Source organism: Mycena indigotica, assembly GCF_014461135.1.
Source record: "Mycena indigotica strain 171206Taipei chromosome Unknown Mind.scaff0006, whole genome shotgun sequence".
Lineage (NCBI taxonomy): Eukaryota > Fungi > Basidiomycota > Agaricomycetes > Agaricales > Mycenaceae > Mycena > Mycena indigotica.
This window is the reverse complement of record NW_023503005.1, coordinates 1,795,280-1,813,172: the sequence shown is the minus strand read 5'-3', so window position 1 is coordinate 1,813,172 and position 17,893 is coordinate 1,795,280. Positions and strand designations below refer to the sequence as shown.

The 17,893-nt window shown below is 52.8% G+C and overlaps 2 protein-coding genes across 2 annotated transcripts; both read left to right on the top strand.

Annotated features, from left to right (window-relative positions):
• Positions 1-17: 17 nt before the first annotated feature.
• On the top strand, positions 18-6,201 carry MIND_00694100 (ATP-binding cassette transporter; the record flags this gene model as incomplete). The annotated part of the gene is made up of 31 exons (XM_037363647.1): positions 18-106; positions 155-452; positions 500-751; positions 814-990; positions 1,036-1,103; positions 1,153-1,239; positions 1,287-1,401; positions 1,445-1,720; positions 1,770-1,867; positions 1,915-2,068; positions 2,116-2,225; positions 2,269-2,313; positions 2,361-2,453; positions 2,499-2,613; positions 2,667-3,131; positions 3,183-3,361; positions 3,417-3,492; positions 3,539-3,963; positions 4,013-4,218; positions 4,268-4,278; positions 4,324-4,552; positions 4,604-4,785; positions 4,837-4,876; positions 4,927-4,986; positions 5,035-5,235; positions 5,286-5,308; positions 5,358-5,483; positions 5,535-5,736; positions 5,782-5,954; positions 6,001-6,024; positions 6,073-6,201. Exons 1-31 carry the CDS (start codon positions 30-32, stop codon positions 6,199-6,201), a joined length of 4,716 nt encoding a protein of 1,571 aa, XP_037219291.1. The 5' UTR covers positions 18-29.
• Positions 6,202-14,679: 8,478 nt separating this feature from the next.
• On the top strand, positions 14,680-16,997 carry MIND_00694000 (uncharacterized protein; the record flags this gene model as incomplete). Its single annotated transcript, XM_037363646.1, has 3 exons — positions 14,680-15,027; positions 15,074-15,784; positions 15,855-16,997. The coding sequence occupies 3 exons, from the start codon at positions 14,680-14,682 to the stop codon at positions 16,995-16,997; spliced, it is 2,202 nt and encodes a 733-aa protein (XP_037219290.1).
• Between the last annotated feature and the right edge of the window lie 896 nt (positions 16,998-17,893).

The window sequence follows — 17,893 nt, the reverse complement described above, 5'->3', positions numbered from 1 at the left end:
AAGTTTGCCCTTGACTTGAGAGACGCGTAATGGACGCGGTTCCGTTGTTTTTGCCCGACATTCAAGTCGTGCTCAATGCGGCGCGTTTCCCGACGCTAGAAAAATCGTCTGTGACCTGACTGATTGCCTGACTTGTTCTGAACATCCATGGCAGATTATGGACCGAGACCCTCGTCTTCCCTGTCTACGCTGCTTTACTTTCCGCACTCGTCTTCTCCGTTCAAAGTCTTCTCCAATGGCGAAACCAGCGCTCAAACACAAACACAACCCAGAAAAGCTGGAAGGATGTGGCGAAATATGGGGGCGTAGCGATACTCAGCTTCAATATGCTAAGGCTGTTGGCATGCTTGACCCTCCTTGGGACGTCGGTTGCGTCGCTCTTCCTGTTGGGGGCCAAGGTCGAACAGTCCCGAGATGGTTTTGCCGTTGGAATAGGGCTCTGTGTCTTTTATGTGTGTGTTTTTGTTGTCGCCTTCGCTTCTTTCTCATTCTTGACAAGCTCTATTCCTCGGTCCTTGCTGCAATTGCCTTCGATGTCTTCGAGAAACACGGCTCAAGAGCAGAAACCCATCTGAACACGATACTCGCTGTTGCGGTCGCAGTCTTTTTCTACCGCGATATCTTCCCATTGGCTACCTTTACATGGCCAGTGGAAGATGCCGTGGAGGGTCCACTGTTGAAAATTAAGCTAATAGCGTTGTTCGTCGCAGGGGTTGCTTCACCGTTACTTACTCCCCAGCCTTATATTCCTGTTGATCCCCAGGCGAGTTCGCAGTTTTTCATTCTACCCAGTCCCGCTCACATAATCCATAGAATCCAATGCCAACACCTAATTCAGAGCAAACGGCATCGCTCTTCTCGCTATTATCGTTCTCCTTCCTCGATCCAGTGGTCCATCTCGCTCACAAGCTTCCGCATCTCCCATACGACCAACTTCCGCCTCTCGCTGACGCTGACGATGCGGCTTACCTGAAAAAGCGCGGATTCAAGGTCTTGCCAGTTTTACTCAATTTCATGGCTCTAACTTGGACCCAGAACATCGATACGTTTTCCGGCGCTAACCCGCGTCGCCATATTTTCTTCGGAATTCTGAGAACCTTCAGGTACCGAGACTTTTCTAAAGTGCAATTGTCATTTAACTCTTCTCCACAGCAACGAATTCTTCACGATTGTATTGATGCTCCTCATATATGTTGCCTGCTCTTTCGCGTCGCCTATTGGTATACAGCGCGTTCTGGCGTTTGTGTTTCGTTATTGCTCTGTTCAAGCTGGCTAACTGTGAGTAGTTACCTCGAAGATAGCACTGAAGAAACGGAAATCAAACCATTCGTCTGGATTCTGTGGCTTGCGCTGGGCCCGCTAATCGGCACAGTTGCTATCCAAGTGTATTATCGTCTCTCCGTTAGTATTGAAACTCTCTTGTGACTTGAACTCACTGTCTTAGATGCGAATCCTGGTTCAAGTGGAAGGAATGATAACTGAACTCATCTTCGAACATGCACTACGTGTGCGAGTCAAGGCCGACACTGAAAGCTCCGAAACAAAGGACACGGCTTCTGATGACGAAACTCTAAATCCTGACTCTCAGTCTGATGCAAGCAGCGAGACTGCCCATGGTGCACCAAGCACTACCTCAAAAGATCCAAAGTCTCCTTCGAACGCAGGGAGCAGCAGCGTCGATGTTGGTAAAATCAGCAATTTGGTTACCACAGATCTTCGGGTTTGTTTCTTGGCTTCCATTTAAATATGTGGAGACTGAGTCGGTCCAGAATGTTACCAATATGTCTGATTTCCTTCAACTGCTATTCTACATGCCGGTCACCGTCGTGTTCTGTGTTGTGTTCCTATACGCTGTCCTGGGCTGGAGGTGAATATGTGTGTCATTATAATGATACATAGGCTGATGCTTTGTAGTTCGTTCGTCGGAATGGTGGCCATGATAATACTGTTCCCCATCTCGGGTTTCGCAGCAAATATCCTGCAGAAAATTCAACGCGGTCGTATCAAGGCTGCTGATGCACGCATAAAAACCATCAGCGAAACTATGGGGGTTATGCGGATGATCAAGGTATGTAGCATCCGCTTTAGCTGCGCCAGAGCTGAACGGAGACTCAGCTCTTTGGATGGGAAGAGAAAATGCTCGGACGCGTCAATAGCAAACGTGAGGAAGAATTAGTCTGGATTTGGCGGCGGGAAATCTTTGAATGGGTGGCGAACACTGTCAAGTAAGTTGATTGCTGTTTCATGGACACTTTTTACGCGAAATAGCAACTGCATCCCCATAGTCACGATGCTGGTCACCTATGTCACCTTGTTCGTCTTTTTCTCCCACATTGAAATATGCACTGACGAATGAATAGTGTTTGTCGCGTGCTTTTCTATATGAATTGTCATCTAAGCTCCCCCAAGACAGTGATTATGAAGCGTGAATTACGTCCCTCCATCGTGTTCAGGTGAGAAAGTGGATCATAATCCTTCAATCGCTCATGTTTTCCAAGCACTATGCCCGTCTTCGACATGCTTCGCAACCAACTACATATGGCCAACTACCGAATCATCCAGTTCATCGATGCCAAAGTCTCCATCGACCGTATCAATGACTTCTTACACAACGTACGTATAATCTGTTTCCAATCTGACCTGTGCCTCCGATTTATTTGCCGCAGACTGAGCTTCTGGATGCTTTTACGGAGAAAGACGAGACAGCCGACTTCTTGGCTGTCGAATCTGCACAACCTACCGACATCGGCTTCCGTGACGCGACATTCACCTGGTCAAATGAGGTTCAAGATGGAACGGTCACACCCTCAAGGCAGAGGTTCACTCTCCGGATCACGGAGGACCTTTTCTTCAAACGTGGAGGAATAAACCTCGTTCTGGGCCCAACTGGCTCAGGCAAAACATCGTCTGCTCTTCCACGTCTTATCTTATCTGCTGACTCATATGACGTCAGACTTTTGATGGCATTGTTGGGAGAAATGCACTTTGTTCCTGTGTCTCCTCGTTCATGGTTTAATCTTCCACGTGTGCATGGTGTCGCATATGCGGCGCAAGAGTCTTGGGTCCTTAACGAGACCATCCGGGACAACATCCTCTTTGGTGCTGAATATGATGAAGAACGGTATAAGAAGGTTTGCATCTAGCACTTCATTGAATAAAATAGCTAACCTTTTATCATCAAGGTCCTTTTCCAATGTGCTCTTGAGCGTGATCTAGAACTGTTTGATGCTGGTGACCGCAGCGAAGTAGGAGAGAAAGGCTTAACATTGTCGGGTGGTCAAAAGGCTCGTTGCACGCTTGCACGGGCTATTTACTCCAAAGCTGAGATTATTCTGCTCGATGATGTGCTTGCGGCTCTCGAGTTCGTTCTCATCTTGATCTGCAACCGACTCAAATTGACCAACTTTACTATTTAGTGTCCATACCTCTAAGCATATTGTCGAACACTGCTTCAAAGGCGATCTCGTCAAAGATCGTACCATCATATTGGTCGTATGTATATCTTTTGCACATTGTTATTGATAGCTCATTGTTATAGACACATAATGTAGCCCTTGCAGCCCCAATTGCCGACTTCGTTGTCACTCTCGGAACTAACGGTCGTATCAAGACACAAGGATCTGTTGCTGAAGCACTTCGCCATGACTCAACCTTTGCGAAGGAAGTGGTTGCTGAAGCAGAGGTCCTCGAACAAGTTGTTGATCCGGAACCCCTTCCAACCGAAATCAAGAAAGACGACAGCAAAGATGGCAAGCTTATTCTTGAAGAGGAGCTTCAAATTGGACGTGTGGAATGGAACGCGGTTGCTCTGTATCTCCGTGGCTTGGGAGGTTTCTGGTTCTACTTCACCTTCCTGGGTTTCCTGACCGTCGCACAAATGATCCAAGTCTATCAAACATACTATATTGGGTGGTGGGCTGCCTTATACGAGACGAGCCCGCGCGGTTCCGTCTCTGTTAGCCAGTAAGCGTCGTCCCTTCTGCAAGAGGAGCTAAATAAACAAACTGTTCAGTCATATTGGTGTCTATTCTGCTCAAGCTGTTCTTGAAGTATGCACCCATTCGGTTGCGGACGTCGTCTTCGCATATGCCTGCCTCCGAGCGTCTCGCACGATTCACCTGGACCTGATCAAGAGCATCCTGGGCACCACTCTTAGATGGCTCGATGTTACGCCTGCGTCTCGTGTCATTGCTAGGTTCACAGCCGATATCACTGCTGGTATGTCTCCTGAGTGGCTCTAAGATTCCAACTGAACATGATTTTCCAGTTGATGGCCCGGTCCGTATTTCTTACTCAGTTGATCCTGCATTCAACATTTGCTAGATTCTGAACGTATTCGCCGGCTTTGTCTACGTAACGATGTCCATGATCGTGTCCTTTGGTGCCGTTTGTTTGCTTACACCTCTCTTCATCCTCCCTGGAGTGTTGGCGGCTGTTATTGGCGGCGTTGTCGGCCAGTTGTTCATCAAGGCTCAATTATCGGTCAAGCGCGAGAGTTCGAATGCGAAAGCACCCGTGTTGGCGCATTTTGGTGCAGCAATTGCTGGTCTCAGTACGCCAAATCTAAAGTACAAACTATTTAACGCTAACTACTTCCTCTTAGCATCCATTCGCGCTTACGGCGCGCAAAATCCTTTCATCAACGAGTCCATTGTTCGAATCAACAAATACACTCGTGCTGCAAGGACGCTCAACAATCTGGACCGATGGGTTGCTGTGAGACTTGCAGTGGTTGGCAATGGCCTCGCTGCTCTGCTAGCCTTCTATCTTGTCTACGTCCAGCAGGTGAATTTCATCCCCCGATCCCGAGACCGCGTTGTTGATTCAGCACCACAGACTCGAGCCAATAATGTCGGTTTCAGTTTGAACATGGCGGGTATGTGGTTTTGCTGAGCATCAAACCATCTCTCAATCGTGACTTCATAGCTGGATTCTCCATGAGGATTCTCTTCTGGGTTCGTATTTGGAACGATGTCCAAATTCAAGGTAGGAATCCGTCGAACGAAGTTTTATGATTTCTTGACCGGGCTTCAGGCAACAGTTTGGAGCGTATTCTGCAATACATCCACATCGAGCAAGAGCCCAAGCCTTCCGAGGCTGGGAAGCCTGCTGCTGCTTGGCCAACTTCTGGCAACCTGGTGGTGGAAAAGCTTACCGCGTCATATTCGCCGGGCGGTCCCAAGGTGCTCAAGGACATCTCTTTCAGGATAAATGCTGGCGAGCGTGTAGGAATTGGTAGGTCTTTCATGTTTGGCAGAACTCATGAACTGACAACTTTTTGCAAGTGGGCAGAACCGGTTCTGGCAAAGTCGGTGTTTTTTTTAAAACCTTCTGAGTGAACTGATCCCTTACGCTAGTCATCTCTTACTCTGGCACTCTTGCGTGCTATTTACACAGAAGGGACTTGTTATTACGATGGTGTCCCTACATCTTCCCTCAACCTTGATGTCCTCCGCTCAAATATCACAATTATTCCGCAAATGGTGCGTTTCTTTTTTATAACAACTGTTTCTCGCAGCTTCATGTTCGGGTAGCCTGAACTCCTGTCGGGCACGTTGAGGCACAATCTCGACCCCTTTGAGCAGTACGACGATGCAGACTTGAACAACGCCCTACGCGCAGCGGGCTTGTTCGCCTTGCAGGAGGATATGGAGGAAGGGAGGTTAACACTAGACAGCGTTATCTCCAGCGGAGGCGGCAACCTCTCCGTTGGTCAACGCCAAATCTTGGCGTTAGGTAAGATTTTCTTTCTTGCACGGGTTTCAAGCTTACACACTACAGCTCGCGCGATGGTCCGCGAAAGCAAGATTCTCATTCTTGACGAGGCGACTTCCGCAATCGACTACCAGACCGACACCATCATCCAGGCGTCGCTGCGGAACGAACTCAAGCCCGGAGTTACGTGCATCACGGTCGCGCATCGACTGCAGACCATCCTGGATTCAGATAAAATCGTAAGACGCCTTATTAACGCGAAATCGCGATGCTAACTATTTCCAGATGGTTCTTGATGAGGGCCGAATTGTTAGTCCTTCTAAAAGCCGTGAATCTTTTCGCTGATTTGTGTGGCAGGTCGAATTCGACGCTCCAAGAGAACTGTTGAAGAACCCGAGGGGCAAGTTAAGAGCGTTGGTGGACGAGTCAGGTGACAAGGAGGCTTTGTATGCAATGGCGGAGGGCCGCCATCGTTCTTCGTCATAGATTAGTGGATCAGTAAGTTGTGTTTGAGTGCTTCAGCTGTTAATGTTGTGAGTCGGTGGTGCCATTAGTCAGTTGGCTTGAACCGGAAATGACTGGTGAATGGTCGTAGCAACAAAAAAAGAGTTGCGAGAAACGAAAAAGGGGGTCTTTTGCTATACACCTTTAGGACTAACGGTACACCATAAGTAGCTTGAATCTGTTCTATGGCACCCTCTTTCACACCAAGGCGTATAGAATGCGACACAAGAAGGCCCGAATGAGGTCCACGGCGAGGAGTACCAGAATGGATGCGTTGCCGTGCGCCGAGATGGCCCGCCGCATCCCCTGAACCTCGCGCTTCACCTCCCCAAGCTCGCCTGACTGCTGGGCGAGCGACTCCTGGATTGCGGTTATTTCGGCCGTCATCGAGTGCAATAAGGCTGTCAAGGCAGCGTGGCTGCCAGAAATTCATGAGCATCATATCATATAGTATGCACTGAGGGAAAAGTCATTGACACACATATTTTCGAGATCGGCGTCGTCGTTGAACGTTGGCTGCGGGACGCCCATTGTGGAAGAGGGCGGAAGAAAGCGGTTGCCCCTATACTCCTGATGAGGTGACTGATAAGATAAGCCGGCGTCGGTGTTCGGCCGAAGAGTCACGGTCACGCGATCAACCTGCTTTTTCTCAACGTTCATCTAGAGTTGACCTGTCTTCGCTTCTACGCCCAGGGCAAAATACTGGTGTTGTGGGCAGCCGAAAGAAGAAAAATAAAAATTCCCAAAAAGGAAGGAGGAAGGAAAAGAAAAGAGAGGGATTTGAATAGATCTCTGTACTTTATTCCTACTGTTTATACATGCAAAATGAGCCTTCCTCAAGTGTAAATTTCTCTGAGCGGCGCCTGCGGCGGGCAGTTTGGTGTGTGACACATCTCGTGTGAGGCATCACAGAATACTGTCAAAAATTTCCGTTTGAATATTTTTGCCGCGGGCACCTGTTGATGGCAAATACTGAATCCAAATCGGGTTTTTTCCGGCCGGCTGTTTCACGGTCCGGCCCGTCACGTCATGTGACACAGCCCATCAAATAACAGCGGGCAGCTCTGCGCGCCTAAGGAGATGGTAAGTGGTTGGGAGCATGGTCCAACAGTGTAGATGTAACAGACTCCCTACTCTCTAGACCAGATATTAAATTATTTGCTCCTAAACATATATTATTGTGTCTATTTCATCCTTTGTGTTGTTCCAGCAGCAGTTCCAGCAGTAAATAAATCATGGAGCAAGACAAGGTACATAGTACATCTATAGTATGTAAGCTAAGTCCAGCACAAAGCACCATTTGAATCAATTATTGTCTACAAAAGTATTGGGCAACGGCGCACTTGAACGCGGGCGTCCGAGAATCACGGAGGATCAAAACCCGTCCCAAAACGGATACTTGGTGATGTCAGCGTCACACCGTCAGTATTACTGGCAGTATTTGCCCACAGCACCAGTATTTAGCCACGCCCAGCGCCGCCGCAGCCATGCACACGGTCATGCGGATGACAAGACTCGGAAGCCCTACCGATTGGGCGGCCCATTCCCAGTGAACCGCAGCAGCAGTTTCGAAAATAAAAGCGCGCGAATAGGACAGCGGTTCCTCAATGTCCCAAGTAGCACTCGTCCTTGAAGGTATTCAGTCTGCCAATCGATGGCAGCACGACTCTGACCTTTACTCGAGCGCGCGGTCAACATGTGCTCAAGGAGGTCCCCATCCACGAGCCGTCCGCTGGGTTGATGCAAGTGCGGGTGGAGGCCGCCGCTGTGAACCCCGCTGACGTGATGATGTTTGACAACGACCGGGGGGGATTCGTGCAGGGCTATCCGGCAGTGCTCGGCTGGGATGCGGCGGGCGAGGTGACCAAGATCGGCGCGAACGTGACCCGGTTCAAGGTCGGCGACCGGATCGCGTTTATGTGCTTCCCCAGTTCCACCCACGATGGCGGCAAAAGTCACACGGCGCGCGGGGCGTTCCAGCAGTACGTGTTGGCCGACCAGCGGTATGCAGTCAAGGTGAGCGGCAGTAGTAATTCTATCGAACATTGAGCTCAGTCTATTCGGAGATACCGGCGGGGGCTGATTATGCCTCTGCGGCGTCTTGGTCTGCGGCGAGCACTACTGCCGCTGGCTCACTCTACAAGCACTTTGCGCTGAAGGAGCCCTGGCTCCCCGGCGGCCGCGGAGGGCGTCTTCGCCTTCGCCTTCGCCTTCGCCATCATCTTCGTCTGCGTCCTCCGAGTCGTCATGCATCAGCACACAATCGACGTTGCGGACTCGTATTCTCGCACGAAAAGCGTCCGCGCCCCCGCGTCCCTCACATCCAACCCCCGACATGGGAGTTGCTCAAGAAAAAAAGAAGTTTCGTCATGGGCCGTTGGCCGGTACACAGCCACACCGACTTGTTGTCAAAAACGGCCACGATGACGGCCGCTGCTCGTATAACAACGACAAACTAAGCTGGCTACAACAGCGCGACCCGCGCTAGCTTTCTGCGGCGCCCCTCGCCTCCAAGCAAAACAAAGTTTCCTGATGGGCCGGCCTCCGTTTGGCTTCTTGTCGCAAACAACCACAATGGCGGGGGACTCCGCTCGCTGCCCTGCTTGACTATCAACACAGTAAGCACCATTCCCGCGATCTGCATGTGGCTTACTCTGTCTTAGCTCAACGACTCGGCTCTGCAACAAAAAGCGACCGACAACGACAGCACCAAGGCCGGGCACCAACGCCGTCGCCCTCAGCTCGGGGAACAACGTCCTCGTGTCGATCGCGCCGCTTTCTGGGTAGCTGCTGGGACAAGCGCCGTGCCATGAAAACGAGCCCCGCAATGCTGTCGGAAGCAAGTCACTGGCCACCAGCGACAACACGACTACAAACTCACCGAGTAAGTGACTCCAATGTTGAAAGCGATGGGAAACTGACAACCTCTCTCGATCTCAGTAACACCAGCAACAAGCTGTAAGAAGTCGGGTCCAACGAGCAGGTTGTCCGTCGCACATGGGAATTATCTCAGTTCGGCAGAGACCTGGTCTGAGAGAATCAAGGGGAACAAAACGGGAACGGTAAGTACAGCACTTATATTCTCACATTATATGACAACACCAACAATAACAAGCTGTCAGTGTACTAACGACAACCCCATCTTTCTCGACGCCCAAGCCGTCTCCCCCAAAACCGCCCGGCCCGAGCCCAAGTCAGCGATCACCAAACCAAACGGCAAACTCGCCGTCTCAAATGCCGCACAATGAAAACGAGGACAGCGTCCCGACAATGAGGACCTGCGAGCCGCGTTCTTGTCACCTGCCCGGGACAAGCTTGCGAGCAGCAATTTCAGCAGCCGAAAGCAAAGCTGACTTTCTCCAGCCAGCACGAACCCAAACACGCGTCAACACCCCCTCCCCGAAACGGCTAGCAACAACTCCGGCCCTCCAAGTTCATTGTGCCGCGCCATGCCACCAGCCCGGCAATGTCGTCTGCGGCAAGTTAGCGGGCACCATCGACAAGATGCCGAGTATGCCCCTCCCGTCCGGTTCGGCCAAGAACGGATTCCGACAACTAAGGCAAAGAACGGCGAGGATATGCTTAAATCGTCCGACCCTGGGTAAGTAAACTCAGACATTGAAATGGACACAAAAGAAACTGACTTTGGCGTCACAGAGGCCGCAAAGAGCAAGTCCGCTTGTGAACACTATTGGGGTAACGGGTAAGCTGAGCTGGAAATTGAGATCAATCCCACACTTATACCTTGCCAGCCAGCCGGCACGAACCCCAACGCGGGCAAACACAACCAGCGAAGTACCAAAACGGCCAGCAACGACTCCGGCCCGCCCATTCCCTTGTGCCGCGCCATGAAAAAGAGCCTGGCAATGCCGTCTGCGGCAAGTCAGTGGGAACCAGCAACGAGACGGCTGCACGCTTACCGCTCCTCGTCCCGTTCAGCCAAGACAGCTTGCGACAGCCAAGGCAAACCCTCCGAGAACATGCCTGAATGGTCCGTAAGTGGATTCAGACGTTGAAAGGGATACAAACTGACCTTGGCATCATAGCAGCCACTGACAACGCAATCATCTCCCCAGTATCGCGCAAGACACCACAACATGACAAACGAGTCGGGCGATCCCATGACTCCCAAACCAGTCCGGTTCGGCAGAGACATGCTGCAAAGAGCAAGGAATGCGCTGTAAAGCCGGAAAGTCGAGCCGGACATTGAGACCAATTCCAAACTGACCTCGCTCGTTGTAGACGCCAACGACAACGCTACACCCAAGGTTTCGCAAGACCTCGGGCGCAACTTCATCAGCAACGCCCAACAAGTCGGGAGAGCAGGCGGAGTCAACAACGCGGAACTGGAAGACAAGTCAGTCAAAACCACCACTACCAATGTCGACCACACACCGACAATGGCTGCAACAGCCTCCAAGACACCAAAACACCAAACACTGATATGTCCCCAACTGCAAGATGCGCATCATGTCAAGCGAGTCGGGAAGGGTCTTTTGTAAGGTCAGTCGTCGGGGTCAAACACAGGAAATGCGACACTCACCCCAGCCAACAAGTCCTAATTGCCGCGTCCATACCAAACCCAGCAATGTCCGCGCAACGATTCGGAGGAGCGATGTCGGGAGACATGCAGCAAAACTGGAAAGCAAATCAGCAAGGCCTCTCAACATGGAGCACACACCGGCACCGGCAGCAACGGCCTCAACGACGATGTCGTCAACGTCAAACTCGTTGGGAGTGAGCGGGAGGCAGAGCTAGATACACGTTGTCAGTAACAAGAAATTCGAGCAAGTTGATACCGACGACGAGCAGAGGGACTTGAGTTGTGGTGAGAGTAAGAGGGAAAGGGGGATGGGATTTTAGTTGAGCAAGTCCAGCCTTTTATACGCGCCGCCGTAACGGCATTCAGGCCATGGTGACAAATGGGCGAAAGCTGACTTTCGCTGACTTTCGCTTAAGGTTGCGACATTCTGAATATTGAACCCGGAGGCCGTCGGTGATGCAATCGGGTGGTTGGAGTTGAACCTTCTCAGTACTCTGAGTGTAGGTCGCACTGTATCTGGCCCAGATAGACCCAGCCTTCAGTTGAATACACAAAATGGCAAAGACAAACCTTGAGGGATGCAGACCCATCGCGCTCTTCCGAGCTCCGATGAAACACTTCCCACGTTGAGTTGCGCCTGTCAGAGTAGGCGAACGCGGAATTTTGGGCAGCTCCGCTGCGTTCAAGGGTTGAAAACCGAGTTGGTGTGTTTTCAGATATGACGCCTATAGTGCTCTAGGAGATGCTGGGTGGATGGATTTTTACACGGGGGAGGCTTGGAATAAGATGTCACATGTCACACGAGAAATTTAAAACCTATCGTTGCACTCGATGTGCTAATGTTGCATTATCAGTAGAAATGACCGTGTTCTGGATTGTGTCCATTGGAAGACAAATTCGCGGGCGATGAAGCGGATAACGTTTAATCGCTTCGAACATTATTTCCCACGCATCTCCCCACCTGATCGCGCCGGTATTTGGGGACAAAACGCAGACCTGCCTTATCGGTAGTAGCCGTCAGCTGAATCAGCGACGCGTTGGGACGCGCAAAAAGAGTATGCAAGAGAAAAGAGAGCAGAAATCAGGGGAGGGATTTGACCATAGATGAGTGGTTGCAGGGCTTTTGGCAGCAAAAACGACAAGTACCATAAGTTGCAAAAACTAGTCGAACGGCCAAAAATGGCAAACAAGCAATAGGCTGACCAACCTGAGCTAAGAAACATTTAGAAGGCTGGCCAGGCAGGCTCAGACGAGCTCCCTGCCCCGCCTGGACCCTGAGCGGCCATCAGCACATAACGTTTCCAGGGCTTCCTCGCTTCTCCGCGCATACAATTCTCCATTCTCCGCCCGTCCACCGCCTCGCCTATGCCTCCGCCGACACTGAATCAATGAATTACTGCTGTCATCAGGTCGGCGAGTGACCGCCGGCGTCACCCTCCGTCGATATCACATCACGGCCGATGGCGTCGGGTTCTGCCAAGGTTCTGCTGTAATTTCTCCACCGAAATCACAACGGCACGGCAATGTCACGGTCAGTGACTCTTCTTCCTCTGTACCGTCAACAACCCTTTGCAACACGCGTCCTCGACGCGTTGCAAGTTGCGAATCCCACCAGTATGCTGCTCTTCTCCTTCCTGCGCGTTGCTGACTGGCTCTAGTTCTCTTCCCGACTGCCTCAGCCATGCAGGGGGGCGCCTTTCGGTGAGTTTGGCATTGCTTTTATACACTTCCCGCTCACTTTCACACAGAATTGGAGCCGCAGCTGCGCTTCACACAAACTTGCGGCCGTCCTTCAATCTTGCTGGTATGTTGCTCTCATTTTTTCCCCCAAGTTTACGCGTTGCCAACTGGCTTCAAGACTCACCGCGCGACTGCCTCAACCACGTCAGCCCTATGTTTGGGGCCTTGGCGTTTGTCGCGCGCTCATGGGTATGTTGATTCTATTCTTTCTATTGACTGACTTGGCTGATGTTTTTGCAGGGAGTCGGCACCACCCTCCGTCCCCGCAACCTCAAGTTGCAGCAGCGCGATGCGTGGCTATGCGTCGCCCAGGCCTGCTGCTGTCCTCACGCGGCGCCGGCTCTTTTGGTGAGTTGTACGCTGTTTTCCCTCCACATATTGCTCAATGTCGCCCACAGTATCGACACGTTTACTCCGCTATATGCTGTGGTCCGCTCAGCGCGGCATCATGTCGTTACCGCAGTCTTCTTCACGTTCGACGGAGCTTTCATGGCAGCGTGCTGACCTTGCTGTTTGGTAAGCTATGTGCCGTTTTGCCTTGAAATTGTTGCTTATTCTTGCCTAGTGCCTCAAAACCAACACGGGTCTGCTCCTGCTGCTCGGTGTCAAAGACCTTCCTGTCGTTCACCTCGAGCTCGTTCCGACACCTTTTCGGTGAGTTTCATGTTATTTCCCTCACTTCTGCCTAGAATCTCAACCTAATGCAGCGTGTTACTGCCGAAGTACTGCCCGCTGGCCCATCCTTTCGACTTCCGAATGCGCCAACACCGGCGCTCGCTCTCGACACAGTCGCTGGCATAATTCCTGTAGCGCATGGAATCAACGTGACATGTTTGTGTGCGTAACATCCTCCCGTTGCATGGACCGTTGTTGAATGTCATTATCAGTGCCCTACAAGGCATATCTGCGAATTCCAAGGCTGAATTTGGCGACAAATTTGATATTACGTAAGCACATTTCTGTGTGTTTTCTGTGCGCAAATAACTCACTTTTTTCCAGACTTTTTGCCGCCGGAGGCGATAAATAGCCGCCTGGGCTCAAAGTTTCGGCTGCTGCTGTGTGCAGCAAGCACCGCGTATGTCCTCTTCCGCTAACCATCGCAAGCTAACCTGCCTTTTATAGATGCCATGCCATGCCGTGGCCTGGTCCGTCGCTCGGGCCCCAGATGCCGGGCTGCCGGCCGTGATCCGATCACTGATAGCCATCATCCGATACTTTCCAGGCACTCTTTTGGCGTCAAAATTCGCGTTAAATTGGCTCATTTTTCGCGGGATTTTGCCGCCGGAGGCCTGGTGTAACGGCTGGGCTTCAAAGTTGACGTTGGCAGCCATTTGCTGCCGTTTCCCTCCTTGTATGTGTTTGTCATTGCTTTCTCCTTCTCGATGACGAGCCTTGCTCGTCACGCCTGTCATGTGACCGCTCCGCTTAGTCAGCAGCCATATCCGGTAGCCGCCTTAGTTCTCTTAGTTTTTCATTTCCCTTGTCTGTTCCTGCTCCTTTCTGTTTCTCCCTTGACTTGTTCCTTAATATGAGCTCCTAGCTCCTAGTTCTTTAGTCTATATAAGCCTCTGTTTTAGTAGTTTCAAATCATCATCCTGTTGATCTCCCTCTGTTGCCTGCCTCTCTGTTCTCTCTCTCTCTCTCTCTCTCTGAAGCCTCAAGTTCTCTGAGTTCTTAAGAGCTTGCCTGTTAAGTGTTGAGCCCCAGTGCTGTTAGAGCATTTTGAAGGCACTTGCCATTTTAGTTCTTGCTCATTCTGTGAGCAAGCGCGTCATTTTGGAGCCCACCGCGAGGGCTTTTCAAAATTGCTTCTGACAGCTCTTACGGCTTACGGCCTAACTCCGCCCGCACTTCCCATCGCGAACTGCGCGAAGAAGTTCTTGCTGCCATCCACGACCCCTACACATCAACTCCTTACCTTCCCGGTGACCCGGACGACCTCCTACACGTTGTTCCTGACACCTTCGCAACACACAACACCCTTACCCCCTCATCGCCCCGGTGATCCGACACTAGCCTGGTTATTCGATAACCCCCCAACGCCTATCGACGAACAAACAGATACCTCAGACGACCAGACCCCGCTCGACTCTCCCACACCCAGCCGCTCCCGCCCAGCCTCAATAGTCCCACCCAACAACGCCAATCCAGTTAATATGCCTCCCACACCAATCCCAATGCCCGCTCGCGGCGCCCATACTGCGCCCAAGTTTGACTCCACCAAGCCGGAAGAGCTCCGTCGTTACTTTGCTGACGTCGAGTACTTGATGGGGCTAGCAAATATCACTACGACTGAGGATAAGAAGAAAGCATGCTCACGTTACCTTTCGGTCCAAGATCAGGAGCTCGTTGAAGGTCTTGATGAGTTCCATGACGCGACGAAGACATACGATGAGTTTAAGAAAGCCGCGCTCTCGCACTACGCAGGAAACGATGAAGAGCATCTGTATACGCTGAAAGACTGGGATGCTCACCTCGGTAGCACCGCCCGCCGTCGGCATCCACTCCGAGAACGAGCTCGCTGCGTTCTTCCGAACCTTTGTTCGCATCGCCAAATTTCTCATTTCGAAGAAACGGCTTTCCGAGACTGAACAGAGCCACGCATTCTTGCGTGCTCTCCAGCCCGCCTCGCTCCAAGCGGCGGTGAAGCAACGACTCCAGATTATCCGCCCGAACGTCCACGCGGACGACCCGTATGCGCTCGCCGACCTGTACGATGCCGCCAAGTTCTGCCTTGCCGGCTCGCCGTCCCTGCTGTTGAACGCGGCACCAACCCCGAGCCCCGCTGAACCTGTGGTTAAAACGGACCCAGAGCTGAAGGCGGTGCTTACCTCTATAAGTCAGCTTGTTGCCGTGCTCGCCAGTCAAGCACGCACCAATGCTGCCCCCAGCCAATTACCCCAGACACCCAGCAACGCCAACCCCTCCGCGAACCCCGGCCGCCCCTCCGGACAGCGCCACCCCGGCTGCAGCTATTGCCTCGACCTCACCCACTTCATGCGCGAGTGCCAGAAGTTGATCGACGATATTAAAGCTGGATTAGTTCGACGAAATGAGGAGAACAAACTAGTCTTACCTGATGGAAGGTATCCCTCCCGTGCTCTTGCCGGCCAGTGCCTCCGAGAACGCATTCTCGCGTGGCACGAGCAGAACCCCGGCCAGAAACTGACACCCCAGCTCATCGTCGATGTCATTAACTTGAAGAAGCCCGCTACCCCCCAACCCATTCCCGCAGTCGACTCCTTCGTCTTGAGCGACGAGCAACGGCTCGAAGCGATCGCCGTCGAGCAGCAGATGCTGCGAACGCGAATGGCGGCGAGGAAGGAGGCTGAGGCGAGGAAGATGGGGGCAGAAGCAAAAGAAACGCCTGACTCGGGCGGAGATCAGCGATCACCGCCCGAAGGCCGATCAGCGATCTGCCTCCGCTGCCACGTCAAAGGCGGATTCTCCTCCTCCCACCTCCCCCTCTCGCGAAGCCCCTGCCACGACACACGACCACGCGACCGCGGACGCGCCAACCGCCGCTGACCTCACACCACCTCCTGGTCCCTTCCCCGAGCACCCGTACGCCGCCGCTCGTGATGCTGCTTACGCGCCGCCAAAAGAGCGCAATGTTGGTGCTGCTCCCAAGCCACCCGTCCGCCCTCCGATTCACGACCCGCGGAACGCGCAAGACGTGTTCAACGCGGTACTAGACGCCGACGTAACCGTCAAGGCACGCAAGCTACTGGCCAGCCCGGAAGTCTCGGCTCTGGCCCGCCAATCGTTTACGCCCGCGCCGACCGGCCGACAAACCCGCAGAGAGCAACTCGTCAACGGTGAAGACCCGCTCCCTGCCTTTGCTACCCTCGACTCTGGCCTGCACGACGACGACCGCGCCGCGGCCCGAGCAGCCGCGATCCTTGACTCTCGCTACCCGATACAGTCACTGCTGCGGCCGCGAACAACACCGCGAATGGCATCTTTGTGCCGGACGCCGTTCGTGGCACTGTATGACCAAGGCCGCCTGCCTGAAGGCCTTATCACTTCCGCCGAAACCACCGCCATCCGCTGCATTCTGCCTATAGTCGACAACCAAGAATATGTGGAGTCCATCGTGGACCCCGGCTCGCAAATCTGTGCGATGTCGGAAGCTCTCTGCCACCGCCTCGCCCTCCAATACGACCCAACGATTGTGCTACAGATGCAGTCGGCCAACGGAGCGATTACCCCGTCGCTTGGTGTCGCTCGGAACGTCGCGTTCACCTTGCGCGACATCGTGTTATACCTCCAGGTCCATATTGTCCGAAACCCGGCCTACGACGTCCTGCTCGGGCGTCCTTTTGATGTTCTCACGCAGTCTGTGGTCCACAACTACAGCAACAACGACCAGACCATCACGATCCGCGACCCCAACACCGGCCGAACCGCGACTGTCCCGACCATCCCGCGTGGCTCATCTCGAGTGACAAAGGAGGGTTTTCTCAAGCTCAAGTCTTCACGTATGAAGCACTGAGCTCCGCAGACAGTATAGCGCTGGTTATTGACCATGACGCTCGCTCGGACACGTTTCAAATATCGGCACACAAGACACTCGAATCGGACACCCGCGAACACGTTCAACTCGCTTACCTCGCCGCGTGCGAGAACCTAGGCGACGACCACGACACTGTACATTGCGCGCACTATGTAGCGCAACCTGCCTTTACCCTAATCATGAACGACGCCCCGCCGCCGCCATACCCTGCTTCCCTTCCCGCCGCCGCTTCCGACGATGGCTTAAGGCCCATTTTCTCTATGTCCTCTCACTCACGATACCCGCCGCCGTCGCGCGCTACCGATCCACGACGGCCCGGCTTCTCTTCCCCCTTTTCTCCACTCGCTAATGTATTCGCTAATCGAAAATATAAACCTGTCTCAAAGAAAATACGGCCCGTACTCGACGCTCTGCCTGATAAATTCCGCATTGTGAGGAACATTCTTGGTGACCCGCTCGCCGACATGCCGGTACTGGACCCGCATCCACCGCCCTTTGAACCCACTGGCCGCTATACCCGCGAACGACGCGACGCGCTCGACGCCGCGCACCAAGGCAACTTCCTTTGGCCGACTGAACGGGACCTGCTGCACCACTTCATGTGCTTGCAGAACGGCGCTTTCGCTTGGGAAGATTCGGAACGCGGCAGCTTCCGCACCGACTTCTTCCCGCCCGTCGACATGCCTGTGATGCCGCACACGCCCTGGGTGCAGCGCAATATCCCAATCCCACCTGGCATCTACCAGAAGGTTTGCGATGTCATCAAGACTAAGCTCGCTGCGGGCGTCTACGAGCCCTCGAATTCTGCCTACCGCTCCCGCTGGTTTTGTGTGGTCAAGAAGGACGGCAGCAGCCTCCGACTTGTCCACTCCCTC